The sequence below is a fragment of the Ptychodera flava genome, chromosome 8 (assembly GCF_041260155.1).
Source record: "Ptychodera flava strain L36383 chromosome 8, AS_Pfla_20210202, whole genome shotgun sequence".
NCBI lineage: Eukaryota > Metazoa > Hemichordata > Enteropneusta > Ptychoderidae > Ptychodera > Ptychodera flava.
Window position 1 is genome coordinate 42,379,614 of NC_091935.1, and position 27,632 is coordinate 42,407,245.

Genomic DNA, 27,632 nt, shown 5'->3' on the forward strand with positions numbered 1-27,632 from the left:
TCCGGTTGCAGCTCGCCGTCCTCAAACTCCAGTACTTGCCGTAGTGCCGCATCAATTTCTCCTACGTCGATGTCACTCGCTGTTTCTACGTCTGGGAAGCCTAAATATTCCTCCTCATCGTCGTCTTCCATGAAAATTCTCATGACTTCGGCATTTGCCCGACCAGGATCCATGATTTTTCATTGACGGTAAACACCACGGAAAGACGTAAACAAGAATTTAAAATTCAACTTGGCGACGCGTCCCAGGAAACGCAGATCGATTTTATTCAAAATCTTTTAATGGCAACCTGAATATTTGTGAGCGGGAAAATATAGCCTGACATTTGCTTAGTACGTCACCAGAAACTGATGATACGTTCATCACGGAAAACCGTTACGTTTCCCGCATTTTCAAATCAACCCGGAAGTGTGGAATGTTCGGGCGCTTTGGGCGCTTTGGCCACACCCCCATAGGGTGTTTCAGGGCGCTCTGGACTGCAACAGGTTAAAGATTAAATTATGATTTTCGCAAAATCCAATATGGCGGCAAAACCGAGTGACCAATCCACATGCCTCTTGCAAACTTGGAAATTATCACACTGAAGATAATACAAGCAAAATTTCAGCTGAATCAGTGTGTTGGTTCTGGAGAAGATTTTTAAAGATTAAATCCTGATTTTCGTAAAATCCAAGATGGCAGCCAAACCATGTGACAAATCCAAATGCCTTTCGCAAACTTGAAAGACCTTACACTAAAGATGTTACATGTAAAGTTTCAGTTCAATCAGTGTATTGGTTCTGGAGAAGATTTTTAAAGATTAAAAGGGTATTTTTCAAAAATCCCATATGGCGGCCAAGGTCACGTGACCGCATGTGATTTTATTTGCTAATTCTTAAGACCAAAGGTTATGCTTGCTACAAAAAAAATTTAAAATGACTAGACCCCTAGGTCATCTGGAGAAACCATTTTTAGCATACCAATGGGTACAAATTGTGCACCACTTGTTGCTGACTTATTTCTCTATTCATATGAAGCAGAGTTCCTACAATCTCTCTACAAAGCAGGGTCTAAAAAACTTGCAAGGCGTTTTAACAACACGCACAGATATATTGATGATCTGATTAGTCTAAAAAATCCAGACATATCAAATTACTTATACCCTGATGAATTGGAAATCAAAGAAACAACTGAGAGTAGGAACTCAGCTTCATATCTTGATCTGTTCCTGTAAGTGGGTACTAATGGGCTACACACTAAGCTGTATGACAAAAGGGATGATTTCGATTTTGAAATCATAAATTATCCCCACTTATCAAGTAATATTCCATCTGCACCTGCTTATGGTGTATATGTGTCTAAACTTCTCAGATATTGTAGGGCTTGTGATTCCTACGTGGATTTTCAAATGAGACACAGCATATTAGTATCAAAACTAGTGAGACAGGGATATACATCCAAAAGACTCGTGAGGACTTTCAAAAAGTTCTATGGTCGATATGACGACATTGTGGCCAAATATGACACCTCAGTCACTCAAATGATTAGCGACAGCATTCCCGCCTTTGACTTATAACAGTGATTCATATACTGTATCACTTCATGCAATATTTAGACGATTTTGGGACCAATCCTGACGGGTGTAGCATGCTAGCAGGGTACGCTTACCCATTCCGGACACCTGGTACCACCACTAACTATCAGTGGTTCAGGATGGTCCTACTTAAATTTGTAAATCTCAAATGTCCCATGGACCTGGTAATGTATTACCTTGAATGATAATGATTATTGGACCAGTTTAATGTCATATTAGCTTTTTAGAAAATCAAATATAGCTGCCAAGTCATGTGACCATTCAAAATTTGTACACCCAGGTGCACGAGTACTCATAGGTACCTATTAGGCCTGTAAGTTTTAGAACTTTGCGGTAAGCGGTGTTTGAGTTCTAGGTTGACGAAAAAGTAGGGGAAGAAGAAGAAGACACGATGTTGCTAAATGTTTTTGCCTCCTATTGTAACACTGTCTGTACCATATTTCATAAAATTTGATGCAGTGCTTCTGGACTTCACCCTCAATACAAGTCATTGTTAATGTTCATGTTGTATGCATTGGGAGAGGTTATCTGCAGGGAAGGATGGATGGACAGAACAGTGCATTAGCTATACTAAGTTTTCATCAAATTTGGATAAAGAGACACTGATTGACTGTCAAGCCTGTCAACTTGTTAACATTCATATGATGTTACTTCAACTAGAAAGAAACAAGGTTTTAAAGGGCAAAGTCCAGCGCCGTGGGCGCATAATAGGCAACGTGGTAGTGATGTTAGTTGTTGGCAAACACTGGGCGGGATGGTTAAACACTTGCTTGTTATCTCAGACACAGACAGAGAGACATCCTTGAGTGCAAGCAAACACAGGACGTCTTATGATCATACAAGCTCATTAATATATTATTATATACCTCGTAGCCTTGTCCCTGTGTAACACTGTGGGCAAACTCACATTTGTACAATAATGTGCTGTATCACACCCTGGCGGAATGTGGCATATGGGCCCTTGCATGCTTCAGCCATTCTACCGTAAAACCAAAGTCCATGAAACTCATATCAGGGTCATAAGGCCAAACAAGGGACTATGTGCCCAAGGGCAAATGGTCTCCTGCCTTGAGGGCATATTCTTGGGAGCTGTGGCCATAGGTTACTTCAGTATCAAATGACACGGATGAGAAAGACATATCTTACTTTTCATTATTGACCTACAAAAACCAAAAACTTTTACGACAAGTCATTGACAATGACATAGTCCCCACTTGTAATAGGAGTATAAGTCTTGATGGGGCAGGGAAATGTGGTCATTAAGAAGTATCACTGGAGTGTATATGTTCAGATCTATGGACACATAGGTCTATGTCATTGCTCCAAATTTGAAACAAGAGGCATGTCTAAGTTATGGTTCTAAATCGGGAAAAAAGATCAGACCTCTAGCTGTATTGGCCAGCCAAGAAATACATATGTGCATAATAAATGAGGTACAAGATGTGACATCTTAAGGTCTAATATCCTATCAAAATTGAAGCGTATAGAACTTGTGGTTACTGAGTTATGCATATATATGTATAATCAAGGTCAAAGGTCATCAAGGTAACGTGACATTTTGAAAAAAAAAAATTGTATTGCTAATTAATCCCTATATGCCAAAATTTAGACCTCCAGCTCTGTTGGCTTACCCAGAATTAGATATGGGCATAATTAACAAGGTAAAGCATGTGTTGTCATAAGGTCTCCCATCCTACTAAATATAAAGGACATAGCACTTGTGATTACTTATTTATTGACATAATCGTGTATTTTAGGTAAAAGTTTATCGAGGTCACACAACATTTTGTCAAAAAATTTCTATCCTATAGTCTATCCCTACATACCAAAAATCATACATCTAGCTCTACTGGCTCGCTCAAAATTAGATATGCACATAATTAATAAGGTACAATATGTGGCGTCATAAGGTGTCCATTCATACAAAATATGAAGGGTGTAGCACTTGTGGTTCCTGAGTTATGGACAAATATGTAAATTTGAGGGCAAAGGACATTGAGGTCACGTGACATTTTGTCAAAAAAATCGTATTGCTAAGTTATCCTATATACCAAAAATACCGTCAAGGACACTATGTGCTCACATTCGGTTTGAATTGGTCCATTCGAGAAATATTTAAACCAGGAAAAACAAGAATGACAAATGCAAATAAGGTCTCCAACTTAGGTACTGGAGGTCATCTTTAGGAACATGCATATCAACTTCTATAGCAATGGGAGAAGCAGATCCTAAATACATAAGCAAATGTCAACAACAAAAAACAGAGAAGGCTTGATAAAAAGAAAAGGTGGGAGTGGGCAAAAAATGCACAAGGGATCTGGTAAAAAAGTAATGCTACATCATTGATCTTCTAAACCCTACCCCCTCCTGCATATCAAATGTTCCACCCCTTGGTATTACATAAGACCAAATGACAGGAAGTACATTTACAACCTTGGAGATTTTTAATTAATGCCATGAGTGTTATCATTCTAATGTAAACAGCACTTAAGTTAGTTACAGATAGTGAAATGCCTTCCACTGTGGGTGGTGATTACAACATCTGGAATTATCCTGGATCCATATTTTTCATCAGTTTTTGAATGTCTTACATAGAAAAGTTGCAAAAATTGGTCCAAAATGAAAACAATCCCCTCAGCTTTGTTTTCTGGATCAAATTTTCCAACAAATTGGTATCAAATATGACAAAATTATGTTCACAGCCTTCAAAATTGTCTCACAACATATCCTGGGTTAGTATAGGTCATTTAAGGTCAGAAACTGAGAAAAGTACCTAAAATATACAAATTTTGGGGTTTCCCAACACTTTGAGCAGAAAATTTATTCTAATTACATCTTTTGGGACTTTATACCAAATTACAAAGCTATCAAAAAAGGGACTTTATACCAAATTACAAAGCTATCAAACAAGTAATGTTGAGATAAAGTTTTCTTGACCAAAAATGACAATATTGTCTTAAAAATACAATTTTTTATATTTCAGGACAATTTCCACATATCTAACTATTGTCATCTCTGTACTTCTGAGTACGAAATATGAAAGCTGTCTGTCCAGGGGTTTTAAAAAGGAAACACTGTCTAAGATTTTTTGACCAAAAATGACAAAATTGCACAAAAATAGTAATTTTCCCAATTTTGTCATAATTTCAACAAATTAGAAGAGTAACATCCTTGCAAAGAGACAACCCAAATTTGAGAGCGATTGGGCCGGCGGTTTCAGAGAAGAAGAATTTTTACTGAAAATGAGAAAAATCACAAAAAAATTCAGCAAAAATACAAAATTAAGGATATCTTCACAATATTCATAAAACTGTATAAGGTTAACCTAAGGTACTTGCACACAAATTTTCAAAGCAATCAAAAAAGCGGTTCTTGAGCTATTAATTCTTAACCATTTTCACATTTTGTAAGCTCATTTGCATAATTTTGGCAATGCAGACTTCATTTGAACAAAATCCCATCTATAGCCCAGGATGCATCCACACACCAAATACCAAGCTGAAACATGCAGCAGTTTGCGTGTTTGATTTTGACGGACATACTGTACACGTACATACATACATACATACATACACACATACATACAGACGCCATCGACTTCAGCCTATACGATAAACTCACATTGGTAAAACCAAATGTGAGCTAAAAATCAGACCTCTAGCTCTATTGTAAATTATTTTAATGAGTATTTTACAAATATTGGTCCAAACCTGGCGAGTAAAATACAAACATCTCGTTCGTCATTTACAGAATTTTTACAGGAGCCTTCAAACCACTCTTTCTTTCTTTATCCTACAACGGAACAGGAAGTGAGTAATCTTTTGATGAGTCTTGATTTGAAGAAGGCATGTGGCTACGATAACCTGTCTGCAAAATTATTAGTTACTGCTGCAGAACAAATTGCAAAGCCTCTGTGTCACATCTTCAATTTGTCATTTCAAAACTGTCAGTTTCCCGATGCATTAAAGATTGCTAAAGTGGTTCCAATTTTCAAGAAAGGCGCAAAAGACGCATCTGGAAATTATCACCCCATTTCTGTTTTACCTCTAATTAGTAAAATTTTGGAAAAGATTGCAAATAAACAGTTTATGAAATTCTTAGAAAAGTACCATTTGCTCTTTAAGCACCAATATGGTTTTCGTGAAAAACGAAGTGCCAAGTTATCCCTCATTAACCTCATGAATCACTTAATTCAGCAAATTGATCAGGGAAATTTTACCATTGGAATTTTTATAGACTTCACGAAAGCTTTTGATACGATAGATCATAATATACTGTTATCAAAACTTGAGCACTATGCCGTAAAGGGAAACCCGCTTCTGTGGTTTACAGACTATTTAAAAAATAGATTGCGATATGTATTTGCAGATGAAATAACATCTGAACAAGCGACCTAGCGGTCGATATAGCTCCGCTGTGTTTTTGTAGAGAATAACTATTTTTGACACATGCTGATGAAGAAGGTGGAAATCTTTGATAGCTCAATGCAGTGGCCAGAAAAAAGTGGCTAAAATAGCTGCAAAAATACACAATAGAAGATTTCATTGTACTTTGAATACATCACATCGGATCATCCCTAAGAACATGTCAACCAAAGCTATCTGATGAGTAGTTTTGTGAGAATAAAATTTTCTGACCAAAAAATGCAACAATTGACCCAAAACAAAATTTGCAGATTTCATCATAATTTCAAAAGATCAAATTTAGTTCATCTATAGAAACCTGTATACCAAATTTCAAAGCTGTTGAACAGTACTTTTTGAGAAACACATTTTTTAACCAAAAATGGAAAAAATAGACCCGAAAATTCAAAATTGCAGATTTCATCATAATTTCAATAAATATTATTTAGTTCATCTAGAGAAACCTCTATACCAAATTTCAAAGCTATCAGATGAGTAGTTTTGGAAATACACATTTTTTGACCAAAAATGGCAAAGCTGCCCCAAAAATACAAAATTACAGATTTCATCATTCAATATATATTACTTAGCTCATCTTTAGAAACCTGTATACCAAATTTCAAAGCTATCAGACCAGTACTTTTTGAGAAACACATTTTTTGACCAAAAATGGCAAAAATTGCCCCAAAATTACAAAATTGCAGATTTCGTCATAATTTCAATAAACATCATTAAGGTGATCTGTAGGAACCTGTATACCAAATTGCAAAGCTATCAGATGAGTAGTTTTGGAAATACACATTTTTTGACCAAAACTGGCAAAAATTGCCCCCAAAATACAAAATTGCAGATTTCATCAGAAATTCAATATATATTACTTAGTTCATCTATAGAAACCTGTATACCAAATTTCAAAACTATCAGACCAGTACTTTTTGAGAAATACATTTTTTGACCAAAAATCGCAAAAATTGCCTTAAAAATGCAAATTTGCATATTTCTGCACAATTTGAACAAATCTGAAATAGATCATCCCTAGGAACATATGTACCAAATATCAAAGCTATCTGACAGGTAGTTTTGAAGAAGAAGATTTTTAAAGATTTTTTTACCAAAAATGACAAAAATTGCCTTAAAAATACAAATATGCAAATTTCATCACAATTTGAACAAATCTGTCTGAACTCACCCTAAGTAAACTGCATATCAAATTTCAAAGCAATCAGACAAGTGGTTTCAGAGAAGATTTTTTTACCAAAAACACCAAAAAATGCCCCAAAAATACAAATATGCAAATTTCACCTCGATTTGAACAAACTTGAGTGAGGTCACTCCTATGAACCTCCATACTAAATTTCAAAGAAATCTGACTTGCGGTTTCAGAGAAGCAGCCCATTGTTGAAGGACGGACGGACGACGATGGACAATCAACTTATTTGATAAGCTCTGCGTCTCTGACAGCGGACCTAAAAATTACCAGTAAAGTGTGGTGTTCCCCAGGGCTCGGTACTTGGACCAACTCTGTTCCTTATTTATAAAAATGATTTACCGAATTCTTCCAATTATTTTGATTTCCGTTTATTTGCAGATGATTCAAATCTGTTTCACACTTTCCCATCAGATAAAAGCGATATAGATTTACATATGGTTAATAATCACTTTAGGCATGTTACACGCTGGTGTGATGCTAACATGTTGACGATAAATATTGCCAAAACAAGTTATGTAGTTTTTCACAGCAGGGGTAAACTGTTATCAATCAAAGGTGTTCTGTCTGTAAAAAATAGTACAATACACTAGGCTTTACAGGCATCTTTTGTTGGAGTGATAATTGATAAACATCTCACATGGAAAGCACACATTAACGAAGTAAATAAATGTATACGGAAAAAAGTTGGAATACTTTTCAAATTAAGAAATTATGTCCCAAGAAATATTATGGTTTCACTATATAATGATTTTATTTTGCCGAATATAACATATGGACTTGAAGTCTGGGGTAGCACGTTTTTATCGTACCTAAAGCCTATTCATATTGCTCAAAAAATGTGTGTACGAGTAATTACTTTCTCTGGGTTCCACGAACCCTCTTCACCCTTATTCTCAACCTTAGGAATACTAGATGTGTATAAACTCCACAAATTACTTGTTTGTATATTTATTTTCGATTTAAAACATCAGAATGTTCCTGTCTTTCTGAATGAATATTTTGAAACGGTTGATCACTGTTATGACACTAGATTCAAACTTGATGCCAATCTACCCTTGCCCAAAATGCGCACCACTGCAGGCCAGTTTGCGGTTTCTTACATCCATGCAACTTTTTGGAATACTTTACCGCATACCGTTAAGATGAGCACATCAAGAAATCAGTTTAGAAGATCATTAAGACAACTTTTGTTACAAGACTACAAAGTTGTGTAAAGGGTTTTTTTTTTTTTTTCTCTTCTCTTGTTTAATATAACTCACTGAGCGCTTTTAAATATCTAAATATGAAATGGAAACTTTAGAGATGGGGCCGGACTCGATTAGCTGATAGCTATTTTTCTGGCTCCAAAAATTGTCATTTTGCTACTTGTTATGTCATCTGTAAATTGACTTTGTACAATTGTAAATGACAATAAACTATGAACTAAACTATGAACTATTGGCTCGCTCAAAATTAGATATGCGCATAATTAATGAGGTACAATATGTGGCGTCATAAGGTGTCTTATCATACCAAATATGAAGGGTGTAGCACTTGTGGTTACTGAGTTATGGACAAATATGTATATTTGAGGTCAAAGGACATTGAGGTCACGTGACATTTTGTAAAAAAAATTGTATTGCTAAGTTATCCCTATATACCAAAAATCAGACCTCTAGCTCTATTGGCTCGCTCAAAATTAGATATGTGCATAATGAATGAGGTACAATATGTGGCGTCATAAGGTGTCCCATCATACCAAATTTGAAGGGTGCAGCACTTGTGGTTACTGAGTTATGGACAAATATGTATATTTGAGGTCAAAGGTCACCAAGGTCACGTGACATTGTCAAAAAAAATTGTATTGCTTAGTTATCCATATATACCAAAAATCAGACCTCTAGCTCTATTGGCTCACTAAAAATTAGATATGTGCATAATTAATGAGGTACAATATGTGGCGTCATAGGGTGTCCCATCATACCATATATGAAAGGTTTAGCACTTGTGGTTACTGAGTTATGGACAAATATGTATATTCGAGGTCAAAGGTCACCAAGGTCACGTGACATTTTGTCAAAGTGTCTGAGATATCTGTGTGAACGGATGGACTCACGGATGGACTAACGGACGGACATGACCCAATCTATAAGCCCCCTGGACTTTATCTGTGGGGACTAAAAACTGTGTCACTGCATCCTTTTTGCAATATGAATAAGATGAGAAACTAAATGTTTATTTTACTTGGCCTTATACATGGGAGTCTATGGACTGCCTTATACATGGGAGTCTTTGGACTGCCTTATACATGGGTGTCTATGAACTGCCTTATACATGGGAGTCTATGGAGGTGAAAACTACAAAGTCCTCTTACACGGCCAAATTTGATCGCATTGTAAAACAAATCGACATGCATCTGTATGAGGTAGGATACTATCCTTGTACCAAGTTTGAATGAAATCGCTCCAGGCGTCTCTGAGATATCTGCGTGAACGGACGGACGCACGGACGGACGCATGCACGGACGCACGCACGGACATGACCAAACCTATAAGTCCCCCCGGACGGTGTCCGTGGGGAATAAAAACAACTTTCTAAATTAGCAAACACTAATTTTCAACCCAAATGTTTGAGAATAGTTTACATTTCAGGAATCATCTGTGTAACTTAGTCCATTAGCCTGTAATTCAGATAATATAAAATCAATACAAAATACATAGTAAGGCTTGTAATTTTATTTTTATGAATATCAAAAAAACAGCATTTCGGCCAATATTGACAATTTGCCCCTTGGCCTCACCACATAGTGTCTTGCTTAGGCTTTTACAGTTTTATTATTTGCCACCTCTTACATTATTTTCCCTGCAAATATTTGAGTTAAGTTCCAAATAAAAATCATGCGTTGCAGTTCAATAATAGATAAAAATCTGCTTAAAAACAATGATTTTTATCATTAAATGGGCCATTGCTAATATTTAAATCACTATTAACTGTTTTATCATTTCTTTTATGTATAATTTTCTATAAAACTGGATTTCCTATGTAAAACATGTAAATACTTAAGTTGTCAAGTTCAAAGTAGTTCAAGGTCACTTTCAGACAAATGACAACTGTGTGGCCTACTAAGTAATCAACAAGCTACCATTTTATATGTGATATTAGGTGAGGCATGTAATAATTATATATTATCCCATGGCATTTTCCTCTGTTGGATGTCATCGTATACTTGTGCTTTTGGTGGAGCCATACAACTTTGAGTCAAAATTTATAACATGAACAGTCTAATTACTTTTTGTTTGATGTAGATTGATCAAACTGATTGATACAGACTGCAAAAATATTGTCGTGATACGAGTTTTATTTCCTGGGATTACCTTCTTTTAATGAGTGAAATGAACTTTCACCCTAGAGATATGTAAATGATTTGTGGGATACTTTCATTCATAAATCTGATCAAGTTAAAATTTTGATACACTGAATGCCATCTTTACCAATCAGACATACAGATTTGGTCATGTGACCTTGTCAATCATTGTCTCGCACTGTCCCAATACCAATGCAAGTCGGCCATTGGTGGGCAGAGAGGTTTCACCACATTAGTGACTGAAAGCCACAGTAATCAAAATTATGTAGAATATTTTTAAATATATTTAAGAAGTAAATGCAATGACAAGATCGAAACACTAGTTACAACAGTAGTTCATGGCTTTAAAAATATCACAAGCTTATGATCTTGGCGACCCTGAAAAGTTAAGTTTGATGGCACCCAGATTACCTCACTGTATGCTTGTGGCAACAACACTGCCGTTGACTGGTCTCCGGTGGTGTCAACTGTCATTAACCAATCGTCAATGTTTACGTCTTAATACCATACACATATGTCAGACGTAGAGCCAAAAATTGCATCACAATACTATTTTTTGCAAGCGACCAAAGATAAGAGACAAATTTCAAATATGACTTTGACTACTTCCATTACTTAGCTCAAAACATTCTCATATTATTATAGTCAGGTGGCTTGACAAAAATATCGTTACACGGATGACAAAAGTGCCAAATTTACTACAGATGTTCGCATATATGTGTAGATCAATATAAGCTATTGCTCCAAAAATTTTGGCCACCGGAAAGGCTCGATGACGTCATAAATTCAAAATGGCCGCCATTATAAGGCTTAAAAATGGTAAAATACGTCTAATTCAGGCAGTTTTCAATATTTTTTGAATAAACAGACACAAACATCCCAAATTACAAATACAACATAAAATTGATGCAAATCAATTATTATGATGACGTCATAAAGCCAAAATGGCTGACCAAATTCAAAATATCCCCATATTATCGTCTGATAATGTTCAAATACTGTTTATTAAGCCTGTTTCCAGCATTTTATCCCCTGTACTGAAATTAACACCCCAAATTATAGACAAAACATATAATTGATACAAATTCATTATTGTGATGACGTCATAAAAGCAAAATGGCGACCGAAAATTACAAAATGACCTATTATGAAGTTCACTGTGCTTAGTAAAATAGCCAATTTACGTCACAAAATAATACTTTAAAGGTAATCCACAATTTGTCTTGATAATCCATAAACTCAAAATAAATGATAAATGTACTAAAACTTAGCCAATAAGCCCAACACAAATTACAAACTATTATAAAATTATTTATTTTTAACAATGACCTCTGTCTGAAAAACTGAACCAATATAAAGGAAATAAAGTTATCTTTACCCATAGATTCTACCTTTGAAAGTGTTACGTTATAGCGAGTAGATCAATAGTGATGTGATTTCATGATAACGAAAAACATGGCGAGAAATCGGTAAATAAATCATGCCTTGACCCTGGTCATGTGACCTTGGTCCCTGAAAAAAGGTTTTATGTTTGTGATTTTGGTCTAGACTTTTGCTTCCTTTGTTTCAGAAGCCTTTTTCGTTTGAATTTTCTTGGATTTTTATGTCTCGATGTGTAGTGACATAGTTTTGTGCTACAGATACTGTAGTTCTCTTTTTGGAGGATGTGCCGGCCTGAAAAAGATCGTTTGGTCAGGGTTTTATGAACAAAAAGAAGACTATTTTTTGCTTTTTGAATCTAGCTTAGCTTACTTTTTTGCAGCTTTCGTGAACTTTAAGAAAAACGTCTTTGCCTTTCGTTTTTCACTTACCAGACTGGTTAGGAATTCAAAGATGAAGGAAACTGCAAAAAACGTGACCAGACGAGTTTTGCTGTTTGGAAACCCAAAACATAAAAACATAAAAAACACCAGGAAGAACATAAGCAGAAATGGAAGGTTAAACAAAGATAAGAACTCAGAAAGATTCTCAGATTCATCAACAATCTTGCAAATCAAACCTTAATCAAAGCATTAAGTAAAGGCTTGAAATTTATTCCCACTTCGGAGTGTCTAGAAAAATTGTCGTATGAGATATCAACAAATTTATTCGCATCATAAGATTATGCGATATCATGAGAAATAATCAATCAATCAATCAATCAATCAGACATCTGTTCTAAGATAAGTACATGTTCAACACTAGTAACCGCGGAAAACCCAAAAATTGTAAAACTGTCTCGAAGCAACTTAGATCGATAGAGGAAATTCCATTCGCAACCCACTTCAGAAAGAATATGACTCTGGCAGAAAAGACTGCCCTGAACAATCTGTCTAAAAACAAACAAATCTTAATGAAACCCATCAATAAAGGATGAGGCATAGCAATTGTGAATAAGATAAATGACATTAAAGAAAGTTATAGACAGCTACGAATTGAAAAATGTTCACTAATACACTTGGTGACATTGACTATACAGAGGATATTGTATATGAAATCATTTATCTGCGACAAGAAGATCATTGACGAGGTGATTTACAGTTTCCCATTTCCATAAGTAGAATAATTTGTACACCACGATGGTATCTCCTGCCAAAAATACACAAAAGCAAAGCAGTAGAAACAATCATCACCTAACGTCTCAATAGAAATGGCTGCTCAAGCCCAATAAAACAAATGTCGGAATTTCTAGACCTTGTCATAAAACCAATCGTCCAAAACGACTTATATATGCCAGGGACACAAAACTTTATTCTCTAGTTAGAACCAATTACAAAAACAAGCAAACTCTATTCTGGTAACATAAGACGTGGTATCAATGTAGAAAAACATGCCAAAAATGAAGCCATAAATGCAGCGATCGTAGCGTTGGACTCTGAAACAGTACTGCCAACTGTTATCATGATACAAAAACCCACCATCAATGTACTTGAAAGCCTTAACTGTTGATTATTCTGAAACGCAACATATTTTAATTCAACTTAGAAAAATACAAACGAATCTATGGATGCAGTAAGGGCTCACCAGAAAGAGCTGATATCCTATACCATGAAACGGAGAAAGTTACATTAAATTCCAAATCCCAAATCCGGTCAAATATTCGTATGGAAATTTAAAAGGTGACATGTTCATGGTTTACACAGGAATCTAACATCAACTTTTAACATTCAGAACATTTGTCGAGGAGTGCACCCTGTACTCTACGTTCAACTTGGGAATACATAAGGGGCGACGTCAAAAGTTCAATGTAGGATAAAAAACTTAATTCCCTTAGTTTCCCCCCAAACCCCCCCCCCCCCAGAAACCTAATTGACTTATATTGAACCTGTTGCCAGGCTCTTTCTATATAAAGCAAAGCTAAGGATCAGTCAATTTAGAGGTGAAATAAAGTAATGCATCGCTAAAGCCCCACTAGCTGTACTCTTGAATTTGTTGACCTCAAATTATCTACCTATTCTCTCCTCTCTGAAATCTATCCTGTGAAGAGATGTGAGCTTTTACTGCATTAGGAAACCATCCCTTTCAGAAACATTTGACATGTTAATTAAAATTTTAACAGTCATTTTGATTTCCTGACATTTTAAAAAATTGGTAATATTACAAAGGAATCAGAACACACAGTGTCACGGCTGAAAACATTCAACCTTATGCATTACATTGGACTACTCTGTGCAGTTTAAATGAAGATTTCAGTGCAGGTATGTATAGTATCAAGGGTTTTAGCTTTTCTGCATGGGGCTGTGATTTAATGTTTGGGCAAACATTTAATCGCAGTGTAATCTTTATCTGGTTCAAAATTGCATATATAGCCCCGGCAGGTAGTTAATAATAAGTGTGTACACAGACCTAAATGACTACATTGTCACCAACTTATTTTAGTTTGAAAGTAAAATCATAAAAATAATGCTAAAAGATACAGTTAGTGGGGCTTAAGATTGGGAACACACTTTGAGTTTCATCCAATGTAAGTAACATACTAGCAACAAACTTGAAGTTTATCAATGAATGAACAAGAACAACAACAATAAAGTCCAGGTTTCTCCTTCCAGAGGCATAAAAACTATCTCAACTGTCCTGGTGGTTGTAACAACTCAGTTCACACTGCTCCATTCAGGCGGACCACACGTGCACCAGAAATTCAGAGTGCAACCATAGACAGTAGAGAAACTACCGTCTATGGTGCAACAGAAGCCAACAGCCTGCATTGTTTACACTAACTAGGCCAGGTGCAGCTCTGCACCGTGTTAAAACAACTCCCTCCGCTGGCTTCAACACGAAAGTGTGCATTTCTGCTCTATTTTTTCAAAATATTCATTCCCCTGGCAATTTTTACCTTAAATCGATTTGTAGGATAGAAACTTTTTTAGGTCAAAAACCCCCCACCCCCAAACTAAAAGAATTAAGTTTTTTATCCTTCATTGAACTTTTGACGTTGCCCCTAATTGAACATTTTATCGACAAAATCTCATATCTTGACGCAATTGTGAGAGATGGCCCGATTTTAAAACCCACAAAAAACCATCTGACGATGTTTATCTGCCACCGACTTTCAAATGCTTAATTGAAGGTGAATTACGACTTTCAAATGCTGAATTGAAGGTGAATTACTCAGATGTGTACATGCAACAACAATATGGACTTCATAAAAAGGTCAATTTCTCAACGCAAAATCTTCAACAAAAAGATTACAAAAAGAAAGACATAGCTTGTATAAAAAAGAATGTAACAAAACGTCAGCCATCCTTCATCAACAAAAGTAAGAGTAATGATGTAACAAAACACTAGTAAGCACAACCTCATCAAAACCAGCCTAATCAAACAATGTGATAAGAATCTGGAAATTATGAAGGGCGATTAAACGCTGGCCATAGTTTTCCAGAGAACCTATAATAACGTATAAAAGGAAGAAAAAAATACAATATATCCTCCTTCAAGCAAAATTCAAACACAAGGAGAGTACAAATGAACGGTCTGAGCAACAATTCACGCAAAATTCTGACCAAAACATAATGATTTTAGCATCTCTCTTTGATGAACAATGGCTACCATTAAAATGAGCATGTGCCACTGGGAATACAAAACCATTCAAGTGACTGAAGAAGGGACTCACTTTGGCCCGAAACGCCGCTAGGAGGAATAACCAACATAAAACCTTATTTCCGGGACCAAGGTCACATTACGAGGGTCAAAGCACTATCGATTCACTGGTTTCTCACCATTTTCCCTTATCACCAAACCACATTGATCTACTCACTATACCGTATCACAACCAAAAGTAGAACCAGTGTTTGAAGTTGCCTTCATTTCCTTTATATCGATTCAATTTTTCAAACACAAACCATTTTTAGTAATCAATAATCTCATAAGAGTTTTTTACTTGTGTTTAACTTATTTGCTAAGTTTTGATACATTTATCTTTTATTTTAAGTTTATGGAATATTAATACACATTGTACATTACTTTTATACTATCATTTTGTCACGTAAATGGGCTATTGTACCAAGCACAGTGAACTTCATAATCCTCCATTTTGTAACTTTCGGTTGCCATTTCGGTTTTATGACGTCATCTTAATAATTAATTTGCATCAATTATCTGTTTTTTCTGTAATTTGGGGTGTTCATTTCGGTTCAGGTGATAAAGAGCTGAAAACAGGCTTCATTAACAGTGTTTGAACATTTTTAGACAATGTTATGGCGGACATTTTGAATTTGGTCGGCCATTTTGGCTTTATGACGTCATCATAAGAATAAATTTGCATTAATTCAATGTTTTGTTTATGATTGAGAATGTTTGAGTCAGTTTATTTATAAGAATAGTGAAAACTGGCTTAATAAACTGTATTTTACCATTTTTAAGCGTTATAATGGCGGCCATTTTGAATTTATGACGTCATCGAGCCTTTCCGGTGGCCCAAATTTTTGGAGCAATAGCTAATTTTGATCTACACACATATGTGAACCTCTGTAGTAAATTTGGCACTTTTGTCATCCGTGTAACGATCTTGCTGTTTTTTGTTGTTAAGCCACCTGACTATTAGAAAAGAATCATGACATACCATCGATTTTCCTTTTTTTCCCTTTTCCCTTTCCTTTATCACTTGTTGGTGAACTTTTGTTCTCTTGTTCTTCTTTATTCTTCTGTGCTTCAAGGTAACCGTCTGGATACTGTAGAATATAGTTTTCATAAATGTTACTTTACTTTTTTGTTGTGTGATGGAATAGTTTGGAACTTTATCTGTTATCTTGATGATTATCTACATGATTTTTTCTGAGTAAACATTCATAAAAATACAAACGAAATATTAAACAAGGTTCTGCACAGGCTGCAGTTCATGCTTGCTCACCTCAAGTTTCAATCCCAGTTCTTTGATTTTCTTCTTGCCAGCTGTAGTCCATGGGGCTGGATTTGGATCGTCTCTTCGTAACATATATCTCCAAACCAAGAACCCACTTTTCCCCTTCTCTGGCCAATATTTCACAATCTAGTTGAAAAAAATGTTAGAAAATGGTTCAGGGGGAGATCGAAATGCAAAGCTCCTTCCTGTCACTTGTTGCACTGAGCTTGTGCCAAGGGGAAATATCTCCTTAAAAACTATCTACTGTTGATTGACCAATCAGAGTGCTAAATTCAGGGTGTTTTATTTACTCGTAAAGCCTTCGTCACCAAATTCCAGAAACGAATGACAGCGCTGTAGTAAAGTACTGTCCAATCAAAAGTGAACATGTCATATTCTGTAGACATCTGGTACGTTTTTTCCCTAATATTAAAATTTGGTAACACAGCGGAAATCAGCTGCAACACAAAATCTACGGTTGTAAAAACATAAACTAATGTGCCCTAGGGCATTTATAGGATGTTCCATTACATTGGAAGGCTATTTCACAAATAAAAGTTTTAATTCATATCCTAAACATGTTACATTGACAAAGGGGACGGTTGACGTAAACACATTGAAAACAAAAATATATCAGTTAGGGGCAATAGTTTTTAAGTTGGATAAAACCCTCATACTCGGGCTCTTCTGGTATATAAAATCCAACCCTACGATAAAATGTCTCGGCCTGCGGCCTCGACATTTTATCATTGGATTGGACTTTATATACCAGAAGAGCCCTCATACTCGGGCTTTATCCTATAGTTATGATTCTTTTCCTACATTTCACTGCTAGTACTCAGCTTATTCATGGGAGCACTGAATGCCAAGTTTCCTAGGTTTCACTGCCAGTACCCATCTTGTTCCAGAGGGCATTGTCATATCAGGTTTCCTATGTTGAATTGCTAGTTTCCTACATTTCATGCCAAGCACTGAGCTTGTTTCAGAAGGATATTTTTATGGTAAGTTTTTTGTTTCATTGATGCTACTCAGCATGTTTCTTGGGAGACCTCCATACCAAGTTTCTTACCTTGTAAATGCCATCATATCTGTTTCCTTCCTCTGGAGAGTACTTGGAATGCTTGCGACCTTTGCAATTCCTTACAACTCTCACTGGCTTACCGGCTCTCCAGTCTTGGGCTTCGTTTCCTTTCTCTTTATTTAATGGAGCATTTACATTTAAGGCCAAAGCTCTGATAATAAACAAACATTTCCCAAATTTTAATTTAAGTAGACTTCAGATATTGCATCACATCAAATTTTAGGGAAGGATTTGTACTGCATTCAATTGAAAGACTACGGCAAGTACAACTACTCACTGAGCTATAAGATACAGACCCATGTACATCAATGGACACACTACTTCTTATCCTAAATTTGAATCAAAGTTCATGTGTCAAATGAGCATCCTCTTTTTTCAAAATAAAGCACTTAATTTACTTTTCAAAAAACTTCATATCTTTAGTATTACATTTCACAGCAACTGTATTCATAATTTTCAGGAAAAATAATTGTAATTGCAATAATTGACCTTTTTCATGACAATGTGAGGTAAAAAGCTACTTCATTTCTCCTATGAAGAAATTTCCCCATATTTTTTTCCATTTTGTTGATTGTTTCATTTCAACAATTTTGTTCATTGTTGTTTCAATTTAAGATCTTGTAAAGAGCAGATAAAAGAATTAAAATTCCTTTTCTCTATTTTCAAATTTCACTTTCTGAAGCACATCTGATTGATCAAATTTAAAAAAGAGAATCACATATTTTAGCACCACAATGTATTTGGTTTGGCTCTGTACAAACTTCACAAATTTGTCATCTGTTTGCACTACTGCAGTCTACAAAGAGGTGTATTGGATATTTAAGGTGCTGTCCATCTACTGCAAATGCTGTTTGCTGCTATATTCACCGAGGTTGGTGTATTTTCAACAAAAAATCATGTCTGGGAAGTGAGAAATGTTGCATGCCTTCAGCATGTCCCAATATTTATGCCAGTGACCAATTTCTTTGTGACTATTTAGACTACAGCAGCGCTCGAAAATTCCTATCGCCCGACGCCCTTGGCTAGTGAATTTTGTTTTGAGCAAATAAAATCAATATTCTTCCCGTCTGACGGGCAAGTGCACCAGCGGTTGAATTAAGTAAGCTCTGGACAATTCGAGCTTGGAAACGTATTTTATTAGGGCTATACATGCCTAGAAGTCACTGTAAGTCCTTCAAATCTCAAACTTTTTTCTGAAAACCCTTCAAAATCTGGCCAACATCGCTAAATAATCATTCTTGCTGTTGTAAAACATGAACAGTTGTTAAAACAGAGATTTGCAACATGCTCTATCTGATGTACGCGGAGTGAACTCAATGTTTACTATGTGTGCCATAGAGTGGTATGCCCTCGATAGTGGTTGCCATTTTCTTTGTGCATGTGTATGAAGATTGGCTTCACTCGATAGTTTAATTGAACCATGTGCTTGCTAAATGAATGTAAACTTATTCAGAGCCATGGATCTCGGGGCCTGGCAATGCTTACTGTTAAACGCATTAATAAACCGACGGTTGAAAAAGTGTAAGCTTGCATCGTAGTCGGAACAGGCTCAGTGCACCAATGAGGCTACATATCTACATATTGCAGCTACTGCATGTGGTGCGCGAGAATGACATGACCTTGGTTGTTAGGGATTGGCTCTCATGTAAAGAAAAACAACTGTTGAGGGGGAATCTGCTCTGAACAGTAACGAAAACGAAACTTGAATCTGCTTTCTTCACAAATATATGTAACAAAATAAAACTTTCAAAGATGGCTGTGCTCATTGAGCAAACATGTTGTAAACAGGTAAAGGGTTGCTGATGTACATGTGCGTATGCCCTTGGCAGATAAACACTAGTAAGCAGTTATTTGTGATCTCAGCTTGACAATAAAGAGCAGCAGCGAGCTATGCTCATTGTAAATTAAAGACATTATTTTAATGGAGAAAATTTCAAAGGCATACACAATCTTATTAATCTTATGTAAAGATTTTAATTTGGATGAGGTTGTGGAAAAATTCAAAATTCAAAGATGTTTTCGAGATGACCAAAATCTACAGAAAAGACAACTGTATTCTCACATTTCTTCTGCTACATTTCAGATTTGATAGAAGTCCTTCATTTTAACAAGATGAAGTTCCTGTTTGAATCTGCTTTTTCCCTCTTGGGTTTAACTTAATATGCCCTAACTCTTGCTCTCCATTACAAATTACTGGTACAATTATTTGAAATTTGGGGCAAGTAATTTTTCCTCTAGGGTAAGTAAAAATGAAAATTCACTTGTGCCACGGCTAGTAGGTTTGAAAAATTTTTTCAACACCTGTACAGTGACAGGTATGTTCAGCGTCATGAAAGACCTGATTGGGAGACATTTCTTACAACTATGACACTATCACAGGTCACAATAGACACTCTGATTAAACGTGATGTTGCTATTGATCCTTATGTATCTATTTTTGATCAGCCATCTGCTGCAGTGGATGTCAATATATTTGTTTGACAATGTTTCTACTTTTTCTGACAATATCTCATCTGTATAAAAGTATGATAAAAGAAAGAGAATCATATTCCTGCTGGGGCTTGGGTCATCTAGGCAGAGTTGGGAGACAAACTGTTATAAATAAGGCTTCAAATGTATGAGTGATTCCAAGTCATGTTCCCTGAATATCAACAGAACTATGAAATGTTTTAAGGTAAAGGGCGACGAATTCGGACGCGCACACGCTTTAGAACGTTTCTGCGTAGATTTAACTCCAGCCTGTCGCAATGGGTTACTTTGTAGCATGTATTTAACATCACCTGTCATTGTTGAAATTACGTTTTGACCTAATTTTTTGACCCAGTCTCTTAGAAATACATGTGACCTATAACCTTGTCATATTTTGACCCCTAGGAAGCTGGTTTTTATTCAATATGAGCGAAAAATTAACATTTCTCTCCCATTTATATGGCGCATATTACCCATACATCTGGAGATATTGTAAAAAGTAGCGTGGTGACACCCTTTTTATTAAGCCTCAGAGCGCTGAATACTTTCTATGGCCATTTCCCTGTGCGCTGAATAAAATAATGACGTAACACAGTAATTGCACTGTCTCATTCATTGATATTTTATTGCAAAAAGAATTGGTCCAATGTGGACAATGTATATATGAAATGCAATCTACATTTCATGAGCTGTCCATCTGTGATATCATAATTGATGAAATATGACAAATACAATGGAATTTTGGGGCTAAAAGTTGGGTTTTTGGTAAAAAATTGCTAAAAAACATATTTTCAGATGCTTTCCTGAAATAATCTGTAAAAAATTGCATTCACATGGCAAAATTTCATTCATGGCACCGGCATGTCATATTGCATTGTTTAGAAATTGATATTTACACAAAAAATTGGTATAAACAAGTAAACACAAACAAGTAAACAAACAAATGGCTAAGCCAAGTATCCATAGCAGAATACTATAATAGAGTTACACTGGCCTTGTTATCTACATTATACTGCAGTAAGAAATGGTCAAAGCTAGGCAATGTCCATATAAAAATACATTCTACATTTTATGAGTTGTTTGTCTGTGATGACATCATTGATGAAGTATGACAAATAAATAGGATTTTTGGGCTAAAAAGAGGGTTTTTGGTAAAAAAGTTCAAGAAATATATATTTTCATATGTTTTTCTAGAAGAATCTATAAAAAGTTGCATTAACATGGCAAAATTTCATTCATGGCACCAGCATGTCATATTGCGTTGTTTAGAAATTGATATTTACACAAAAACTTGACATAAACAAGTAAATAAAAACAAGTAAACAAACAAATGGCCAATCCAAGTATCCATAGCAGAATATTACAATAGAGTTACTCTTGCCTTGTTATCTACATTTTACTGCAGTAAGAAATATAAAAAATTTATGTGTACATGTAAAGTGAACAAAATCTCACATATAAATTCATACAAATAATGTAAACAAACATTTGTAAATATTCTTGACACATGTGTAAAAAGCTGTCAATACTTTTTCTCAGAATATGTTAAAAAAACCACTTCAGTAATTCAGTTATTGTTTGTCAGAACGGATCAATTTGAAATTCACATCAATCTCATTTGCCTTCTCTGGGTATCACTACTTTGAAAAATGTAAATATATTACATTGTAAATAAAAATTGCATTGTAAATAAAAACTGTAAATAAAAAAATTTTGCAATGAAAAGAGACACGACCCTGGCAGTAAGATGGCAGTAAACTTCGACAACAGAAGTACTGGATGGAAATCAAAAAAAAGGTAAGTACATATCTTCTCAATATTATTTACAACTGTTTTACATTCATAACAATAATAACTGTTTTGTATTTTCATGTAAATAAAAGCTGAAGACTTCAACAATTTGAATTTATAAATTTTCAAGAATAAATATGGGTGAAATTGATTTATCTGATCAGACAGAATTGAAAAACAAATTCTTTCAATTTCATTTCATTTTTAGTTGTGAATATCAGTTTGAAATAAGTGATTAACTACTAAACACTCTATCATCTTTTTTGCAATCTCAATTGAAAATGTTTTACAAATTTTACAACAACAATGAAATGCTTGAGAACATTCATTCTGGTCCCTAGACAAACATTCATTTGCAATTCTTTGAATTTGAGCACTGAAGATTATTTATTCTTCGCGTGCTTGCTGGTAATTTATGACTGTGTGATACCACAGTGTAGCATGGAACCACACACAAAGCCACTTGACAAGTACCACATTGGAATGATGTTTCTTTGCGCTGATCTTTTGCAGCACAAACCCTACAAACTCGTGTTACATGAGGTTTTTTAGCACCTTCTTTTGGACGGATGTGTTCTAGTGGGTGATCCCTTATGTTACCATTGACTCTATCTGGTCTATCCTGCAGTGACCTTCTACCTCTTACACTGGGCTTTCTGTAATTTTGTGATTCTTTGATCAAATTGTGGGCAAGAGAAGACAAGAATTTGTAGTGTGTCATTTTTTTACACCTTCTAGAGACTCATTTGCACAGTGTTTTCTCCAGGATTTTGAAAAAAGGGGGGAATGTCACCCATAACATAAAAAAATAGGGGGGATTTGATTGAGAATAGGGGGGCGCATAAATTATGCAAATTATTCAGTAATTTAAATATATGTATGCATTCATAGTGTAAGTGTTTATTAATATTTTTTTCATCTCTACTGTAGGTTTTGCTGTAATCACTAAGCTCTTCACACTGTTGCAGACCAATCTACACAGCTTTCATCTTTCAAATTTCAATAAAGTTATTTATTTGAATACTGGAGTTTATTGACTTTGCAGTTTAATGCAATATTAATTACAATAATTTTACATTAACTACAATTTCAGCAAGCTTTAAACAGTCCACAGTTCACCTTATGAATACAGTGTTTGTACATTAAGTGCAAGGTCATTTTGTGTTGCTGCCTGATGCTGAGAAAATTCTCCTGGCCTTTGTACTTTTCCACAGCTTCAGGGCTTTCTCACCAACAAAGTCAGGTAGTGCTGGGCCCTCAATGAGAATTGTCATTAGTCTGTTAATGGCACTTTCTTCTAGCCTGTTTCTCAATGATGTCTTGATTTTATTTTGGCTGAAAAGCCCCTTTCACAGATTGCAGTGGTTACTGGCAAAACAACAGAAATCTTTGCTAGTGCTATCAAATTTGGCACTGTATCTTTGTGATTTGAATTGATAAATTTCCACAAAGTGGTAAAATTATCTCTGGGATAGGCCTGCTGTAAGACTACTGGCTTTATAACAGACCATTCATGCCGTGTGTTATCTGGGTTGATGACAGGCGCACAAATTTGACCTTCTTTGTTCATTTTCTCAAAGCCATAGTGTGAGATTAAAATCTCTAATTTATCATTGCCGTAATGCGGTAACTGATCGCTAGCAACAAATGACAAATCTCTCATACCAAGAATATCAAATGCAGATATTACCCCCGTACCATCAGCAGGAAAACGGGTTTGGATATTATCGATCAAATTACTTAGAAATGCCCTTTTCACATCATCAACAAGCATTTTCTGTTTCGATTTATTCATAATTCTGTGTCCCATCAACGTCCCATTGTCACTGTCTATCTCCGAAAGTTTGTCTGTGTAGAAACCCGATACTGCGCCGTCCTTGATCTGTGTCAGTTGATCGAGGACAACGCTGACCGTCGGCTTGATCGCTGCAATATCTATGTCGTCCTTCTGAAAAATAAGGTTGAGTCGCGTCACGATGGGGATCACATCCATGAGGAAATACATCACCGCCACGAATTTATACTGCGTCAACTTGCCGTGTAAGCCTGCCGCCTTTGGGTCTTTCGATGAACGCTGCCCGTCAAAGTAGGTCACCAATGCGTTCCATGACCTGTATACAGTTTGTAACGCATCGTAGAACGCAAACCACCTGACGTCATGGATTTCCTTCATCTTGAGACGCGGACTTTCAAGCATGTCTTCAACTTCTTTCAGGTGTGAAGATCGCAGCGACGACTGCTTGAAATAGTAGAATAAACTTGTCAAAATAGTCTTGTATTCCTTCAAGTACTCGACACTCGCGGCAGCTTGGCGCGGCTCGTACACAAGGCGAGACGATGTGCGACGCAATGAATATTAATGAGGAACGGGTTGATATCTCTCAATTTTGCGCTTACGCCATTCTTCACACCGGTCATGACAGAGGCCCCGTCACTTCCGAAACCAACCATTTCCGACCTTTCTAACTGGTTTTCATTCACGATACTGATAAGTTTTTCCGTCAAAGATGCTGCGTCTTTTTCGATGATATACAAATTTCCCAGGAAGTGCGACTCAACATCGAAACTTCCGGTCACACTTCTCACGTAAACGACTAGACGGCCCGATGTCGAAATATCCGTGCTTTCATCACACAAAATACTATAAAAGTCACAGTCTTTTATTCTATCGACAACATCGGCTTTGATCGTATCAGCGATGGCTTGCTGTAATTCTTCTGCCGTCGTATGCGATCGATAGGTAGCGTTTTTGCCTACCTCCAGATTGTTCACGGGTTCGCACCGCGCAGCTTTCAACAGCTCCAAAAGCGACGCGTATTTATCGGTTGCGACTGCTTCCTTTGCCAGCCAATATACAGCCTTCATAGCGACCAGAATTGCATCCTCTTTTGAGTAACTGCATTTGAGACGGCAACCTTTAGATTTGACCGCAAAGATATTTCTCTCATTGCATCTTTGTGTTTACCGTTATTGACATGGCGTTTTAAAGTTGATGTTCGGTAGTTACTGCAACCCTTCTCCGTAGTGAACGAATTATCTTTTCCGGCTTCACGGCATACCTTACACCGCATTCCACGCCCATCTTCAGGTTTCTCTAGCCAGGGATAACCTTTCAGCCAGGAGTCTTGCCAAAAAGATTCCCTTTTTCTTTAGAAGGAAGTCGTTCAGTATCGTCGTCTGAATCCGATGTAACTTCACCAGGATTTTCTCTTCCTTGCTTTCCAATTTCAGCACCCGTCTCTCCGGCCGTCTCAGATGTTTCTTCAACGTCTCTCTGCACATCTTTAGACTTCGTCTCGTCACTATCAGTTTTTTTGTTTTCTTCCGCTTCACAATTTTCAGACGTTTTGTCATCAGACTTGGGTTTGTAAAAGGCAGTAATAAGGCGATTTCGTTTCATGACTTGTATCTCGATCGTCAAATGCACGTGGCGGTGGCTGGTAGAATTCGAATGAAAGTTCAGCATCAAAGTGATTCGTCCCAGGCCGATGCTAATTAAAATTTTGAAACATAGTAACACTTATATTTCAGGCGGATGTCACTGAACAATAAACAAAGTTTTTTTTTTTCTGACAGGCGGCCAAGACCAACACACAAGGGAAATGACGGACTGTGATACGCTACAACAGATGTGTCAGTTGTTTATTTTTGGACACAGGCCCGGCAAGCAGATACCAGAGCTGAGCGATTATTTTTTTTTCCCACAGGGACAATGTAGCGATATTAGGCACCAGCAGACGCATTACAGACGCATTGGCGTGACGAGTCAGTGACGTATTGCAAAATCAAAAGGCCAACTAACTGTCTGGTATGGCAGGGGCCACAGACGCGCGCCAGGTCGTGCGTCCAGATAAATTTTTGGGGTGACTGCTCTTTGAAAATGCGCGATTCGCGCGTTCGCGCGCCCTGGAGAAAACACTGTAATTGCACATTTTTTTCATAGAGTGTAAGCATTTGTAACAGCACAGTTGAAAATATAAAAGAATGATTTCTTCCACCATTTCATTGTTTTACGAGGAATACTGAAATATTTCATCAGCTGATCAGATAAATCAACTCCCCCCATTGTTGTTGTGATCAAGAACACATTCAGGTTTTATTGGGAAATTGCTATATTCACTTTCATCACAGCTCGGTGGAAAGTTGACAACAATGCTACGTCATTCTTATCATGCCATTTCAGCGCTAAAAAATTGTCACGACGAAGGAAGACAGATTCCCCTGGCTTTAGCTTTGGTTTCAGACCGTCTGGCATTTCTACTCGATTTGTACGGACAGTTCCACAAGCCATAGTACCTTCAGCAAGAAGTGTATCCATGAGGTCAGGGCTGGTATAATAGTTGTCGGTGTATAATTTATACCCTTTGTTTAGAAGGTCGCATTCCTGCATCAAACCCATGACAACATCTTTCGAACTGACATGTAGTACGGTACCATCATCATCAAGGACTTTGCCGGTGTAAAACCTGATACCGGAAGTGTAGCCAGAGACACTCTCACACAGCTCGTACGCTTTGATGCCGAATTTATCAGGTTTGATAGGAATGTAAACCTTAAATCTCAACTTGCCTTTCCATGGTACCATGGCTTCGTCAACTGTGATATGCTGGTGAGGGATGTACACTGTCCTGAACCGGGGTAAGACGGAGTCGACAATCGGTCTGACCTTGAAGAGAGGATCGTGACCTGGATGACCGGGTGGAATGTACTGGTTGTTGTCGTTCAGGTGTAGCATTTCCAAAATAATTTCAAACCGGTCTCTGGACATCGTTTCACGGAAGCCAGGAGTCTGGAGGAGCTGGTCTGTGGTCCAATAGCTTTCAATGTCCCGTTTTTCAACCAGTGCCATCATGATACATATGACGAGAAACACCTTGACGTCGTCGGTGTTGACATCAGACCATTTCCGGAAACGGGAATAGTTATCCAGCCTACCTCTATCTCTCAGGAACGATATTCTGTCAGCAGCGTAATGATTGGTTTCGGTCGCAATAAGATTGTAATCAACATCATTAAAAAAAAGTTTCAAAAAATCGAGTGGGCACACTTCAGGACCGAACGGTATGATTTCAGGTGACGTCAGACCAGGCTCACTGTCAAACCGCAGCTCGACAAAACCAGCTGGCATGGTTTCAATGGAATCGTGTACGTCCCATCGGAGTGCCTTCTCACGCTCGGTCAAATCAGTTTCATCATCACTTTGACAGGGTTCGGTCGGAAAGTCACCATATCTCAGCTCCTCGAGCGTAAAACCTTCAAAATCGACATCATCGTCACTTGAATCGGCAAAGATCTCGGCCAAAACATCGCCATTTTGAATCATGTCAGTGGGCAAACGACTAACTTTTTTTTCCGTTCTATTTCAGGTAATGACGTCATTTTGGATCACGTGATCGGCTTTTCCCGGGTTAAAAGTTGAAGGACACTGGATGATGATTGGATAACA

General features: G+C 36.7%; 1 protein-coding gene across 1 annotated transcript in view; it reads right to left on the reverse strand.

The window, feature by feature from the left end:
* LOC139139381 (E3 ubiquitin-protein ligase UHRF1-like) overlaps nt 1-27,632 on the reverse strand; it is a 187,516-nt gene that overhangs the window by 17,194 nt on the left and 142,690 nt on the right. The window contains exons 11-13 of the mRNA XM_070708281.1: nt 17,915-18,077; nt 16,855-16,992; nt 16,567-16,675 (exon numbers count right to left, since the gene is read on the reverse strand). Coding sequence (XP_070564382.1) covers nt 16,567-16,675; nt 16,855-16,992; nt 17,915-18,077 — 410 coding nt within the window. The remainder of the gene's footprint in view (nt 1-16,566; nt 16,676-16,854; nt 16,993-17,914; nt 18,078-27,632) is intronic.